At 52.3% G+C, this 14255-nt stretch overlaps 7 protein-coding genes across 7 annotated transcripts; 4 read left to right on the top strand and 3 right to left on the bottom strand.

The window, feature by feature from the left end:
- Positions 1-1557: 1557 nt before the first annotated feature.
- J4E86_007003 (uncharacterized protein) lies at positions 1558-2196 on the bottom strand (the record flags this gene model as incomplete). Its single annotated transcript, XM_051447525.1, has 1 exon — positions 1558-2196. One exon carries the CDS (start codon positions 2194-2196, stop codon positions 1558-1560), a length of 639 nt encoding a protein of 212 aa, XP_051301123.1.
- Positions 2197-3316: 1120 nt separating this feature from the next.
- On the top strand, positions 3317-4588 carry J4E86_007002 (uncharacterized protein; the record flags this gene model as incomplete). Its single annotated transcript, XM_051447524.1, has 1 exon — positions 3317-4588. One exon carries the CDS (start codon positions 3317-3319, stop codon positions 4586-4588), a length of 1272 nt encoding a protein of 423 aa, XP_051301122.1.
- Positions 4589-4947: 359 nt separating this feature from the next.
- Positions 4948-5463, bottom strand: J4E86_007001 (uncharacterized protein; the record flags this gene model as incomplete). Its single annotated transcript, XM_051447523.1, has 1 exon — positions 4948-5463. One exon carries the CDS (start codon positions 5461-5463, stop codon positions 4948-4950), a length of 516 nt encoding a protein of 171 aa, XP_051301121.1.
- Positions 5464-6116: 653 nt separating this feature from the next.
- On the bottom strand, positions 6117-6881 carry J4E86_007000 (uncharacterized protein; the record flags this gene model as incomplete). The annotated part of the gene is made up of 3 exons (XM_051447522.1): positions 6117-6467; positions 6532-6578; positions 6608-6881. 3 exons carry the CDS (start codon positions 6879-6881, stop codon positions 6117-6119), a joined length of 672 nt encoding a protein of 223 aa, XP_051301120.1.
- Positions 6882-7389: 508 nt separating this feature from the next.
- J4E86_006999 (uncharacterized protein) lies at positions 7390-9132 on the top strand (the record flags this gene model as incomplete). Its single annotated transcript, XM_051447521.1, has 3 exons — positions 7390-7882; positions 8008-8114; positions 8236-9132. 3 exons carry the CDS (start codon positions 7390-7392, stop codon positions 9130-9132), a joined length of 1497 nt encoding a protein of 498 aa, XP_051301119.1.
- Positions 9133-10151: 1019 nt separating this feature from the next.
- On the top strand, positions 10152-11714 carry J4E86_006998 (uncharacterized protein; the record flags this gene model as incomplete). Its single annotated transcript, XM_051447520.1, has 1 exon — positions 10152-11714. One exon carries the CDS (start codon positions 10152-10154, stop codon positions 11712-11714), a length of 1563 nt encoding a protein of 520 aa, XP_051301118.1.
- Positions 11715-12146: 432 nt separating this feature from the next.
- Positions 12147-13481, top strand: J4E86_006997 (uncharacterized protein; the record flags this gene model as incomplete). Its single annotated transcript, XM_051447519.1, has 1 exon — positions 12147-13481. The coding sequence occupies one exon, from the start codon at positions 12147-12149 to the stop codon at positions 13479-13481; it is 1335 nt and encodes a 444-aa protein (XP_051301117.1).
- Positions 13482-14255: the final 774 nt, after the last annotated feature.

Below are 14255 nucleotides of genomic sequence, written 5' to 3'. Positions count from 1 at the left end.
GTCCCGCACTTCATTCAAAAAGAGATGTCTCGCGAACTCTCCGTGGAAGACAGCGGATTATTTTTCTCGCTAAGGCAAGGACCTGGGAGTTTCTAAGATGGCTATTCTCGATTCTTTTGATGGTCGCTGGCGTGTCTAGGCGTTTCACTGTGTGAAGGTCACCTTAGCTATGGTTAGCTTCTTCATCTCCAATCCAGCGATGTATTTGGAAACTTCCAGTAATTGGTACGTCGTCAATTTGTACTTGCCGTAGATTGTCTAGCTTGCATCAAGTACAGATATTCACTTCTCTTTCAACTGTGCTTTGGCGGTTTGGGCTGAGCACGAGCAACATCATTGTGAAGTGCATGGAGTGAACAAAGCCGTACGAATAACTGGAAGCCCTTTGTTGACTATCGTGGCTGTGTTCATAGCCATTGCTCTACGTTGTCGCTTATAGACATTGTGAGCGCATACTGATACCCATATATTGTACACAATGTCTTGTGTAGGGCCATGCCCGTTGAGACAACCTTCGCTGGAGAGAAATGCGAGTCTCACTACTAGTGTCTCGTATGTGCACCGATACTTTTCATTTCCATGCGGCTCTTGTAGTCCCCTTTCACGATAACGTCACTGTTTTGATAGCTTTTGAATGAATGCTCACTGGATACAAGCAGGAAGGGGATAGGGACCAGCTGAGGCCGGTTGCGCATGTGATTCACCAGCTGCCAAATTCGCCTTCTCGCTCTCTGCTTACGGCCTTTGCTTCGTCTCAAAGAATGTAAAGTCCGACCAAACCCAGGTGTAAAGCCTTCACAGCATCAGCTCAACCATGTTCCATCGACTAGACCACCTGCCACCCCAACGCGGCCTAGATAGCTCCTTCTTTAGCTACACGACACTCGATGGCCTGCCTCACCGATCCTACGCCCTCTACCTCCTGCGACGGTGTGCCTACATCGTCGGACCTATCATGCGTCGGCATGGCTGGACTGTCCCAATGCTGCATGAGCTCTCGCAGTACTCTTCCTGCCATGGCAAGTCCCTGACTCAAAAGCAATACGGCATAGATCGTTATGGGAAAACCACAACCGAGATCATCCCGTTGAACATACAGTTACGTTTACGTGACGATCGCGATCCACGCCGTTTCGTCCATATGAACGACTTGGTAAGGACAATGCTGCATGAGCTTGCGCATTTTGCGCATGCGCGGCATTTCGTGGGGTTTTACAAGTTGAATGCTGCATTATTAAACGAACTAGTCAAAGACGTCGAGTCTGGGGAGCTGCGTCGGCGTGTAGACTGGCGCGATGTTCCCATACGCATTGCACGATTGGAAGAGATCATATACACTATGGGTAGAGACCTGAAGACGACCTTTGCGGAGATGATTGGTGTAGAGAGGAAAGATCGGTACAGATATAGGGTGTGAGAGCCGCGTATGAAAGCATCACCTTCAAGATAGACTTGTCTAGAGCAGAAAGACACGGGTTGTGTTGGTCGAACGGTTAGAGACCAGCGTTTGGGTGTGGTTTAAGCATTCAGCTACGACTTGCCGAGCTAGATGATAGCTCAATCAGTCAGTTTCACAGAGAGTACGTCCTCGAGGCGGATATCATCATCTGCTTCGAGTCGCTTGATCGTGACAACCGATGACTCAACAACCCTATAGCTGATGTGCGTGTGGACTGTCGTCGGCGCCCAACCCAGCATCTGCCATCCTAGTAGCTTCCAGACTGTTCCCTCAAACCAGTCCTTGACAAAAGCGTTCTCACTGATGCCCATTCTACATGTCTGCCCATCTTTGAAGCCGGCGAACTTCAACGACCTCACCCACGATTCTCTTGGATCCGTTTTCTCCCGTCCGCTTGTACTTAGAGGTGTAAAGCCGGTGTGGATAACATGTTGTTTCCCTGGATGTAGTGTAAAGTATTGGCTTCTAGTCGCCCATGAGAAGCTCTCGCTAGAGAAATAGCAGAGATTCAAGGTGCTATGTGGCACGCGTTGGCCAGTCTCGACATCGGTGAACGTGAGCCCGCCACCATGGAGAATCTTGCCGTCGAAGAGGCTCGTCTCACGTTTGTACAATGTAATCGGTTTGTTGTGACGAAGCGTGAGACTGAGGCAGATGCTTAGATCGGTAGGTCCGTCGATGTCGAAAACGTCGGGCGAAGAAGTAATGACGACGTCGATAGCTGGTGAACTAGCCATTGTGACTGACAGAGATGTAGTATCTGATCTGGAAAAGTAAAGGTGTGAGAGCCCTAGCTATACACTGGGTAATGCAAAGACAAATGCAAAGCTGCTGCCTTGACGCGTCGCGTCCTGCATGCGCCATCGTCAATCTTACGGGACTTCGTTCCACATCGCTAGTCATTTTCCCAGGCATTCATCTGGAACCATTGCGGGCTCTGCGTTCGCATTGTTTCCGAGGATGCGAACACTGATAGCCACGTCGGCAGGTTGAGCAGATGCGGCCAAACGGGATATCCGATGGATGATGTCATCAGCCATGCTAACCACATTCGGCGCTAGCGTGCACACGAGCCATCAGCATATACCGTCACGTACGAGCTGCGCCTACTACACCACTTTATTCTGTTCATACGGAATTGCGCGACTCGTTTGAAAAGAGAGAGCTGAAGAGATATGGGTCTGATACGACAAGGAGCGATATGCGTCCTGGCTGCTGCAAAAACTACAATGTTCGCACCATCCACACCAAGGGGAACGCCACGACCAAGTGAAGGTGAAAGGGTCTGATGGGAGCAAGACCCTGGAACAAGAGGCAGCATCAAGAGCTATCATGACCGAAACAATGAGTCTCATGGACGCCCGCTCACAATGGAGAAGTCCAGTATTGATGTGCTGAGAAAGCCATATTTGGCTATCAGATGGCTCTCTGACGTCTGGAACTATCGCAGGTCACCTCGACTTGTCCCGTCTTAACCGCTTCTCAGCACAGTCCTATTGTTCCGCGAAGTGAACGCGCTCAAGATGGGTCGATTTTACGTCTTCACTACGACTCACAATAGGAATTACCAGCCTTCACCACCCGATTGGGACAAGACGGCAGAAACTCGTGCAGCTCACCTCGAGACAATAGCAGCTTAATGAGACAAAAGTTGCAGCTGTCGACAGCAGTCCTCATACTTAAACTGCCCTTCCCCTTGGCAGTCTCTATCGTCAGACCACCCAGCTTTCTCTATCTTCTCATTACGACTTTCTCAGTTTCCAGCACGTTACCATACATTCTTCAGCACTCAGCTTCTTACTTCCATCTTTGAATCTTTACGATACCCATTACTCTTTACGATACCTTTCCATCGTCATGTCTTCCTCTACTCTCCCCTCGGTCGAGCTGGTCTCACCCGGCATGCTTGAAGCTGCCACCATCTTGGCTGGACTTCGTCACACTCGTCCCAGAGATCCCTTTACGACTCCCACAAGGTCACCTTCCGTCATTCTCCCTTCGGTTGAGCAGGCCTCACCGATCGATGTACCCATGGTAGCTGCTCGTGCTGGACACACCTTCGGCCCTCGCTCCACCGGCGCTCCTTCTCCGTCTGCTTCTTACAGCTCTGGCAAGCCTCGTCTGCTCAAGCTCAAGCTCAGGAGCCCCAAGAACACCACCGCGGTCGACTCCACTCCCATTCCCGTGAGCCAGGCTGTCGGCCCCCCCAGCGCAGAGTCTGGTCGCTCAGGTCTCAAGCTCAAATTGCGTTGCATCCAATCCGCCCTTCATCCTTCTTCACCCACCCCCATTGCTGGCGCTGGCCATAAGCGCAAGATCGATCAACTCGTCACTCAGTCTGAGGATGACAACGACTCCGAGGTCGACATCATGCCGCCCAAGCGTCGCATGAAGCAGACCGCCCAAGCTCCTCTGCCCATCTCCGCGCCCACCATGAAGCGCAACAAGCGCATCCTGGACCCGAAGCGGGCTGACCACGCTGCGCTCATCGCCACCGCCGCCAAGGCCGGCAACGAGTACTACGACTCGGATGTGGGCGACGTCGCTGGCGACGTCAAAGACACCACCAAGCCAGAACTGTTCCGGAACGTCAATTGGGGCGCATACGCCACCGACTACGCCGACGACGACAACTTCAAGGCCAACCCTGAGTTCACTCAGTTTGTCCCTGGTCGGTTCGAGCTTCTCGCTGACGGCACCGCGTTCGACCAGAAGCACAAGCTGGTCATCAAGCTCCTCGACAACCACGGCAAGAAGCGCATCTTCGCCAACCCGCCCCCGCGCAACTGGGCTTCACAGGAGGCCATCACGGCGCTGAACAAGCGCACTGTTCAGCAGATCCGGCGCAACACCAGCGTCCGGTTCCGTGAGGTCGTCCAGGCCTACGTGGCGGAGGAGCGCAAGTGGATTCTCGCCAACCTCACCGCCGGCAAGCCCACCAAGGGGTGGAAGGCCTTCGTTGAGGCGTTCAACCAGACCTTCGGCGGCAAGGTTCTCGCGGGTACGGCCGGCGCTCGGCCTTTGAGGAGTCACTCAAGTCTCACCAAGGAGGTGGAGAGATTTGGAGCTGACTTCTACATGAAGGGTCGGGTGCCGGTGACGGCCAAGAAGGTGGTCAAGAAGGAGTGAGTGGTGGTGGCGGCGGAGATGTGGTGTGGTGGTGTCTGGTCTGTGGGTGCTGGTGGTGAGCTGGGCGCTGGTCGTCCGTAAGTCTCACCTTGATGATCATTAGCTAGTTGTGAGCTGGGGCTGGTCCCTTGTAAGTCTCGACAATTCATATATACACTCTTTGAACACTCGCACAATGTATTCGTGATGATCAATGCTGACTGAAAAAATGATTTGTGTGCCTCCAGGCCATGCATGCCAGATATACTTGATGAACTGCAATGTGTATATCGTCTTCCCGCTGCTATAACCTGATGCATTTTAACCATTGGCACGTGTATGTTATCTCTGGTCTTCACCCTTCGCACCCTAAAGCTGAGTCAGAACTCCATTGCATCCGTCGCCATGGTATCCACCCCCATTGATGCAAGCACCGCCGCAACATCGTCGACTGCCTGCTCGATCTTCTGATGCTCTTGGTGCACCATCTCCACACACCGCATGACCTGAGATCGCGCGGTATGCGCCTCAGCTGGTCGCGTTCCTTCCGTACCCGCGAACTGATCTACGACATCAAACAGCAGGTGCCCGTAGCTATCATCTGCGCTCGCAGAATAGCGCGAAGAGTTCGCGCCATTCTTCTCGTCCTCAAATTCCGGAAGGTTATATTTTTCTATCGCAGTCTTCGTCATGACTGCAATCTCGTTGTGGAGGAAGATCGCATCTGAGTTGGGGTTGAGCATGCGAAACAGTGCTGGTGAAGAGCCGGACCCGCTGATGTTGCATCGGAAGACTCGGGTGATGATGCTGCCGTACAGTAAGAAGTCGTTGAGACCAATGATCTCCTTGAGTCTTTGGAGGATACTGTTGGTGTAACAGGACGTGTGTGTGTTCATTGTCTCAACCAGTGTTACCGTTGAAATCGATTGTGTGTGTTTTCGGTGCGGTTGGCTGTTGAATGTGACGTTCTGTTGAAAGCTTCTGATAGTGGTTAAAGTGGTAGAAGGTAAAGGGCCGTTTATAAGGGGTCTATAGGCTCTGAACTCAAGAGTGAAATTGGTTGAGTAGAACAAGAGTCAGATCGTGAACCGTTCTCGGTCGATATAAGCGGCGAAGAAGGCTCTCATTCACATCGCCAAGGTAGGGCCACAATGATCGAATCGGTGAATTGAGTGAGCTTCTCAAGGGTCGTGACTCCCGCGGAGCGACTGCGGAGGTCTCAAAGCAAGATGTCGCAAACTTCATCTTCTTGTAAGGCAAGGAGTGTGACGGGTCGGTAGTGACGAACAAAAGCAGCACCTGACTGATTAGCCAAGTAGCAAGAGATTTAAATGCAATATATATATATATAAGTATAGAAGGAATTTGCGAAGCAAAAGAGAAGGTAATTCGCCAGTCCGTTAAATACTTGCACTTACCTTGTGATGAGTTGACTATTGCTTGTTCGGCCTCATTGTCTAACCTCATTCTATTGTTCTATACGAGCAAAACATCAAAGGTAGTTAATGATTGCGCACGCAGTTGTGCCAAAGTTTGTCGTACAACAGGACTACGCTGCCAAGTGAGTGTAGGATGGAGTGACCTCTACTGCAAGCTGAGCCAAACTGCGCGCAAGACCCTTCAGCCATGATACCTGCTGAACAGGCGCTACAGTTGCAGCAAACCCAGGTTCGGGCGTGACGGGTAGATCAAAGGGCGATTGCAACGACAACACAGCTAAGAGAGCGGCAAGATCGAGAACACCAATTTGACCGGCAGCAGGCACATCTTTCCCGATACTACCAAAGCGGAGACAAGAAGCCTCGAAAGCTCGTCGGGCCTGCTCGCGCTGCTGCACAGCCACACCCTGCTCTTCCAGCACTTTCCTGGTCTGCGCATCTTTCGCCAGCTCAGCTGCCTTCTGCGCCTTGTCCAAGCGCCTGTAGATGAAGTCAATTACCACGCATCGCGCAACGAAGACATACCCTCTCGTCATCAACGAGAATCTCTGCGTGCAATACTCGCGAAATCTCTGTATCAAGGGATGCAAGAGATTCGTACCTTCCAGTACCGACGGTAGATTTGGTTCGTCCTCGTCGTACATCTCGGAGAGCAAAGCTTCGTGCCACATCTGGATGTGTGGACGAGCGCGCAGAAAGGAGATGAGGTGGGCTTTGGCTATATGGGCCGAGTCAGACTTGCATAGTATGTGCGAGATAAAGGTCAGATAGTAGAACCACTCCACTGCCGAAGTGTACGACTGAATCGTGGAAAAGATCGCTGGGATGGTGTACCAGCTGGGCCGGAAGACTTTCGGCTGTTGAGTGTATTCCATTTCGGTGAAACCGCGCAACGTCAAGCTGATCATTTGGACACGCTTTGCTTAGTCTTCGCTGGGTTGTGGTAGCTGAAAGAAGCTCGTGGAATCGCGCATGCTCATGGAATGACCTCGATTGACGGCGTTGTGAAGGGTGATGTCGAGAAACAGTGTCTGTTTGCTGGTGGTCGATAGCGCAAGCGATGAATAAGTCACACCATTAGACGGGACTGTATCCGGGGGTGATGCGAGTATGAAGTGCGAAGCGCTCATGACCCCTGGGACTCCAGGTACCGATGTTGCTAGTTCCTGAACAGATCGTCAAGTGCTCTACGACCCAAAAAAGTGTGCAGGGTACTCAATGAAAGACGCAAACCACCTTACACTTGACGGTGCGAGAGCAATCTCTCCACCACCCCACCATACATTGGAGCACTGGCCCCCATGTAGTCCAAAGACCACTATCAATTCTTACCACTCGTTCGTGCAGCCATCTTTGCTCTACGCTGCCCGTACAACAGTAACCATGTCCACTCAGGAGGTTCCGGTAGAAACGCCTTTCCCCGACATGAACATTGACAAGCAACATGGCCCTGTGCACGTTCACAGTGCGACCGCTACAATCACCAGGATCGCTAAGAGCCCACCGTCCAAGGGTTTCACCACGAAGGTCATCAGGGTCGTGATGTCATGCACCGGCAACATTGACACCGACACCATTCTCATCGAGAACTCCGATATCCTTCGCATGTTTGTTGAGAAGGACGGAAAAATAGTCATCAGTTTCACGCAGCTTCCCATGATGATACCGATCTGGAAGTTGGAACCTGCTGGCCCAATGCCGGACAACATGGGTGAAGAGGACACCGACGAGGACCTCCAGATGCGAAGGAATGCTTGGAAAACCTGTCGACTTGTATGGGGGCGCCATGCGGGACTTGAAGAGCTGAACAGGCGAGCAGCTGTGACTATGCGTGCGATGCAGAAGCAGGACGAGCTTGCTGCTCAAGCTGATAATGGTAAGCAATTGCGTTCTTTACTATTTGGTCGTTTGCGCATCGCCCCTGAAGTCAGTCCCCTCGTGATAGCAATCACTGACCTCTAATAAGCTGAACGCCTTAGACGTCTAGCAACAACGCCAAAGAACCCGATTTCTGGACGTCAACGAGCAGTATACGTACCGCCGCCATCGACGACGCCAACGACTCTACAACCATCGACGACCCCACAGGGCACCCCACCGAGGCATCAGTTCGTACTCCCTGGCGCACCAGCTTCCAAGAATTCCCGTCGCGTTCCAAACCAGGCATTTCTGTCCGCCCCGACAACGATGACACGTCCTATGCGTATCGGTGGTCATACACTACTACAGCCAGAGGACGTCGAAGGGCATTGGAGCGATGCAGAGGAAGAGGTTGCGGGCCAGACTGCTGGCGACTCTACATCGACCGGAACACGCAAGCCCGGGTCTGAAGACCTTGCAGCCTTGGTCCGGCGTCGCCAGGCCGAGATCGAGGCTGCTCAGGCCACGGAGGCGGGCCCATCGGATTTCTTGGGCTCATCCCGTTTGGAGGATGATAATGAAGGAGATGGAGATCCTGAGCTCTTTGGTCTCTCGGGTATAGATGACGAGGGAGGTATAGAGGGACAAGTCGAGAACCGGTCGGAAAAAGAGCCTGAAGAGGACAGCGAAGACTTCGAAGACAGCAGCGAAGAAGCCGACGATGACAAAGAAGACGGAGACTTTGGGGAGTCTCTCCCTGTGAAGGGCAAGCGCTCGCAAGGTACCCTGAAGAAAGTCTCACGACCGTCTCAGAAGCAGCTTGGAAAGCGACCTGCCAAGCCCACTCCAGTTGAAGCCAATACCCAGCCCCCCAAGTCAAAGCTTCGAAAGACTGGGGTTCCGATCTGGCCGACGACTATCATCACCACTGGTACCGCCGGACCGAGTCTACGACAGGTTATGGAAGAGATGGGCCAGATCCTGACGACAGACGCTGAGCGTCAAGAGTATATGCATCTCGTGTGGACGCGTCGTCGAGCCGCCGAGGAAGACAAGGATGCTACCGCCGAACAAGCAGTACTTCATGACCTAGAGACCTTTGTGCGTAATCACGGCATCGTGGACTTGCACAACCGGTGGGCACGATGGATGGAGTCTGGCGTCAAGACTGCCATGCCCATGTATAAACCGGCAGGAACTGGTGTGATGGATGCGGAGGAGCGGAAGACGATGTTCGAGAGGAAGAAAAGGGTGCGTCGGGGCTAGGAAGGCTTGGTGGGTTCGAGACGGAATGAGACGGTTCGGCGCGAGTCCATGGTGTTGAGACTTGATAGGGAGTCAAGAAAGCTTTGCGTATGACACTGGTTGTTAGCTGGAGGGTAGAACGTCTTCGTTGAAGAGGACAAATTAAAATGTAATGAATCCTCGATATACTAAGCACTGCGGGCCGATATGACGTCGTGTGTGATCGCTTGTGTAGACCTTGGGCGTGCAACTATGCTTCACAGGTAACCACGTGCGGCAAAGAATATTGATGAAAGTGAGGTAAATGTTGGACAGATTCTGGAGATGGCAACCATACCTAGGTAGCCTTCTTCGGATATCGTGAAGTTTGGTGGTTCAGGGTCCAAGCACGCGTGTCGCGTACGCGACATCGGCGCTAATTTCGGTGATGATGACGTCATCATTCTTCACAACACCACTGCAACCACAACCGCGCATCTCAAGTTACCTTCGGGGATATACTTCCAAGACCGCGCATCTGACAACTACATTGAGGCCTCAGGATGCTCGTCATAAGCGGGTGTCGTTGCCTCCTTCCCAGCGAAGCGTGGACTTCGAAGACGCCTGACAGCGACGAAGACCGCTTACAATGCTCACGACATCTTGCGATGCATGAGATGAATCCAATATTGTTACGGCCCGCATCGGCTGTGCAGAAAATTTTCTGCACGCAAATTCACTATTTCGTTGTTGAGCCGCTATGACCAAAGGTTCTTGGAACTCATCGACATTGCTCGCCATCTTATCTGAACCACCAGTCTTCCAGTACGCACCTGTGTACTGATCATAACCTCTCTGCCTCTCGTAAGCGCAACAAACTCCGAAATTGAGACGTTCAGGTTGGAAGTCACGGTGCATGAAAGCTCGTCGCAAAGGAAACCAACGGTAGAGCACCCCGCCGATCACTTTCTCAACCAGCCGCCATCAATCCCAGCTCTTCGACTGGGAAGCCTCGCACTCCTGCATCGGAACTTGCTATTACCGATAGGAAATTTATTGATATGGGAAATGAGAGCAGCGTCCCGGCAGCTAGGTCTTGTGACAAAGCACCGGAGCAAGCAGCTAAGAAGCATGAGCCCGGCAACAGTGAAACAAATTTGCCTGTTACAAACTTCAGCGAACCCCAATCGAAACGACACAAGACTATCAGGGCCAAGACAGTCATAAAACCTCCCACTAAGCGCGTACCGAATTCCGTGAACAGTCGTGCGCCACAAGGTCAAGGCACTGAACAAACTGTCGATCACCTCCGGGATAAACACTTCCAGCCCCAAATACGTGAGAAGGGAGGACGCAATGGAAAGAAGGACAGTACATCCGAGACTCCAACAAGACGTTCGCATCGGAAGAAGGCTGGTCGACCGGAAGCTGGACCCACTACTCCTCTGGTAAAGAGTGTAAACAAATACGGCTTTGAGGTATGGGTCCCGGCTACCGGATCGAACAGCCTTACGGCGAGTCACAATGCGAAAGAGGAGAGCGCAGAACCTCTTTCTCTTCAAGAAGACGACATCTCCGATGACGTTTCGGTCGGACACACCCCCGATTCCGCGGTAGCTGATCCAGGCAAAGAGACCACCGGAGAAGCAATACCTCAAGGGCACGCCGGTGACAACAGAAAGCACGAACCGGTCAATGATGTCGTTAGGAGCGGCGGGGAAGGGGACCTAGTGGCGATGGAGGACGTTGTCGACACCAGCTTCATTCTAGAACGGCTCAAGACTTATGATAGACGAGTGTCGACCGAAAAGGACACGGATGCGCACGATGCTGGTGACCGGGAAAAGCAGCCAGTATCCGACCAAGACGTTCAAATGATGGATGTCGATGACTCGCAAGCTAGTGTCACTGCTTCTGGGTTTGGTCATGACGACGCCAATCCCCAAGTCAATCACCATGCTTCACCAGGCTTGATACCAGAAGAGGAAGGTATCGCTGCTGAGATCAATAGCCCCCTGGCAGTTGACCTCACAGTTGGAAGAACAACACCTGGCCCCTTGTACTGGCGTGCAGCCGACAAACGAACGGAAACTGGTGTCCACTTCTTCAACATGCCTTTCGAGGACTTGCGTGAGATGACACGACTCCAAGCTCTCGAACGAGCACGTCCACAGTCATCCGATGAACTTCGTGCTCTGCTGATCTCCGCGACTACCAGTAGCGAATCCAGTCCCGAAGAGTACGCCCTCGCTGAAGCCAGGGTCAAGCTCCAAGCATGTCGCAATGCGTTGTATGGCGTTCGACTAAGGGAGCGCATGGCTACAATGCGGATGGCAGCCGCTCGCGCAACGCAACAGCCGCGTAATCTTGTTGCACAACTTGAGGTCATCACCGATGATGCACGGAAGGAGCTTCGTGATGCTCAAGATGCGTTTGATGAGGACTTTCGGAATGTTGCTGTCGCCAAGCAAGCCCTCAAGAATGTCACGGGTAAGCCCGTGCCAGATATTCAGGACCCAGAGACGGAAGCGGATGCTTTGAGAAGGGAGAAGATGGTTAATGAGATCAATGGGGCTATTGCAGAGTATGAAGCGCAGGTGAAAGCGCAGCACGGTATCAGTTGAGGCGCACTTTGGGTAAGGTGTTTGGCAAAAGGAGTTGGATGACGGGGCCTGTATGTTAATGTGTAGTGGAGGCATATGGCGGAGACGTGTAATGTATGAATCGACTTCTACGGAGGCGACAAGCGACCCGAATTCATGTGATGTGAAATGCGATAACGATGTCGCTATTTTGACTTCTACAGTGTTGCCTGAATGTTCGTGGGTATATCACTTATCGATTGTATCAGTTGCTCGAGTTGGATCAATAAGTAGTGCTGTGTATAGTCCTTTCAATGTTTTCTCTCGTTTTGGAGGTCGCGAGTGAGAGCGCAAGCGAAAGTGAGACAAAACAAAACAGCCCTGCGCGCAAACGACCACCACGCGAATTTCAATAACATCACATCTCAACGATTTTTCCAATAAACCTCGGATCATTGATATACAAAGGCCAGTATGCGCAGCGAAGGCTCCAAAATGCAAAGCGACACGCCAGACCCCCAGCAATTCTTCACACCCGCGCCTACCCCACCGGTCAACACCACTGCGCCTGAGACAAATGCGATGCAGACTCCCAAGACATACAGACGGAAGAGGCCACCCACGACGTCGCGCAGTCTTACCGTCTTTGAGCCTCGGCTCTTCGCTGTCATGCCCGAAGCCGCGGCCAGCGAGCTCATCAACACTATGCGCTTGATTCTCACGAGAGGCGGCCAGAAGAAGCACTTGCTGGAATTGTGGTCGCAGAGAATCAAAGATATTCTCCAGAGGCTGGACAACCGCGAGGTAGTTAGGGTGTATAACGAGTTTGCGACTGCGCATGATCATCGGGAAGAGAGGTTGACGTACAAGCTGCCGGTGGTCCAAGAATTGGAAGAGGAGAAAGAAGAGGCGGAGAAGGTCGATGAAGCGCACGACGATATCGGGACCCATGGCAGGCTTAAAAGGTCTGTGGGAGAAGATGCTGCTGCCGACAACGCACTGCAAAAGAAAGTCAGATTCGAAGTCGCACAAGACCCTGATGTCGCCATGGGAGGCATACCTTCACCGAGAATCTTGATTCCTTCTGCGATTGAACATGCCGAGCCAAAGACAGCGATGTCGCCTTCACCCACATCGCCGGTACCACCACCTTCTCCATCCGTTTCCGCAGGCGTCGCATGCGAAAGACACCCTCACGGCACCTGCACGGTCGTACGAGTCCATGGTTTCGAAGCCTTTCCCGTCTTGAATATCCAGGAAATCCAAGCCGACTATTATGGGAGCGCCAGCATCGTTGCCATGTGCGTGCACCGCAGAAACAACAACCACGTCACCCAAGTAGCAGCAAGTATGGATAATGGGCCAGTCGACTTCCTTCTCATCAACGACCCGCGCATCATTGAGTTCCTCGGTTTCCGTGAGCCACCATACAACACCCTCTGCATCCAACCCAACCCTCGTCTAGATGAGACATACCAGATACATGTCCAGCCAGGCCGTGCATCGCGCGACCCAAACTCTTGGCTTGTTGGCGAGTTGGTATCGGCGCGCCATGCGTATCTATACTGGTTGGACAGCAGGCAGGCCGCAGACCCGAAAGCTCCACCTACTATCGCGGAAGCTAAGATCCTGGCCCCCAAGATAGGTCGCCGAGCTAAAGATGTATGGGAAGAGATTGAGAAGTGTTGGAAGCTTGAGCAGGGTAGTAATGGGAAGCGTTACAGAGAGAACAGGATGGAGTACTTAGGGGAGGATCCAAGGTATCTCGAGAGAGGAGATTGCAGATTGGGGAGGAGTATGTGGGTGTAGGTGGAGGAGCTGTGCTTGTATCTTCGATTCATTCGGACTGCGATGAAAGCTTCAGGAAGCACTCTAACTGCTTGACATTCCAGACATGTCCTGAGCTATGCGTATTCGCTAAGGCCACCTCAATGCGGTGAGCGTGATGGTCGACTGTTTGTCGCGCGCGTAGTATATGCGCACATCGACATCACTCTCTTGTAGTAATACATCTTTCGAACACATCGATACTTAATGAATCCATGAGTGTACAGTGGCAAATCTGGTTCCTGGTGTTAAGGTCCATAAAAAACAAGTGCGACTTACTCTGCCACGGGTCATTAATGGGTGCATTGAACCCTAACATCACACTATGTTATCGTGTAATTCAGCTAAATTGCTCGAATTTCGGTTGATTATCCGGACATACTGTCGATGTCCTTGATGCTGGGAGGCTGTGTGAGGGGAGGGATGGGGTTTCGCTGAAAAGCTTGAGCTATGACGCAGATTGATTACTAAGCACAAATCCGGCCTCAAACCGCGACTGCAAACTTCAGTGCTACACGTCGGCCAACAAACGTCAACGATTGCCCGATGCCACAATCCTGCGAGCTTCGATGTCTTACCGAATACCTCGCGATATGGATACATTTTTCCCAGTCCTCTCCTTCCATGATAGCGAGACCATGCCACCTAGATAACGCGAAGACGACGCGTCCCCTCCGCGCACCGACGAACGAAATCCAGCAAGGCTCCCTCACCCGATCAAACTTCATGACGCTTCACCCGATACCTGCTACAATC

Source organism: Alternaria arbusti, assembly GCF_024043155.1.
Source record: "Alternaria arbusti strain BMP 1465 chromosome Unknown scaffold_9, whole genome shotgun sequence".
Lineage (NCBI taxonomy): Eukaryota > Fungi > Ascomycota > Dothideomycetes > Pleosporales > Pleosporaceae > Alternaria > Alternaria arbusti.
Note: the sequence above shows the minus strand (reverse complement) of the source record. Positions and strands in the feature narration are given on the sequence as shown.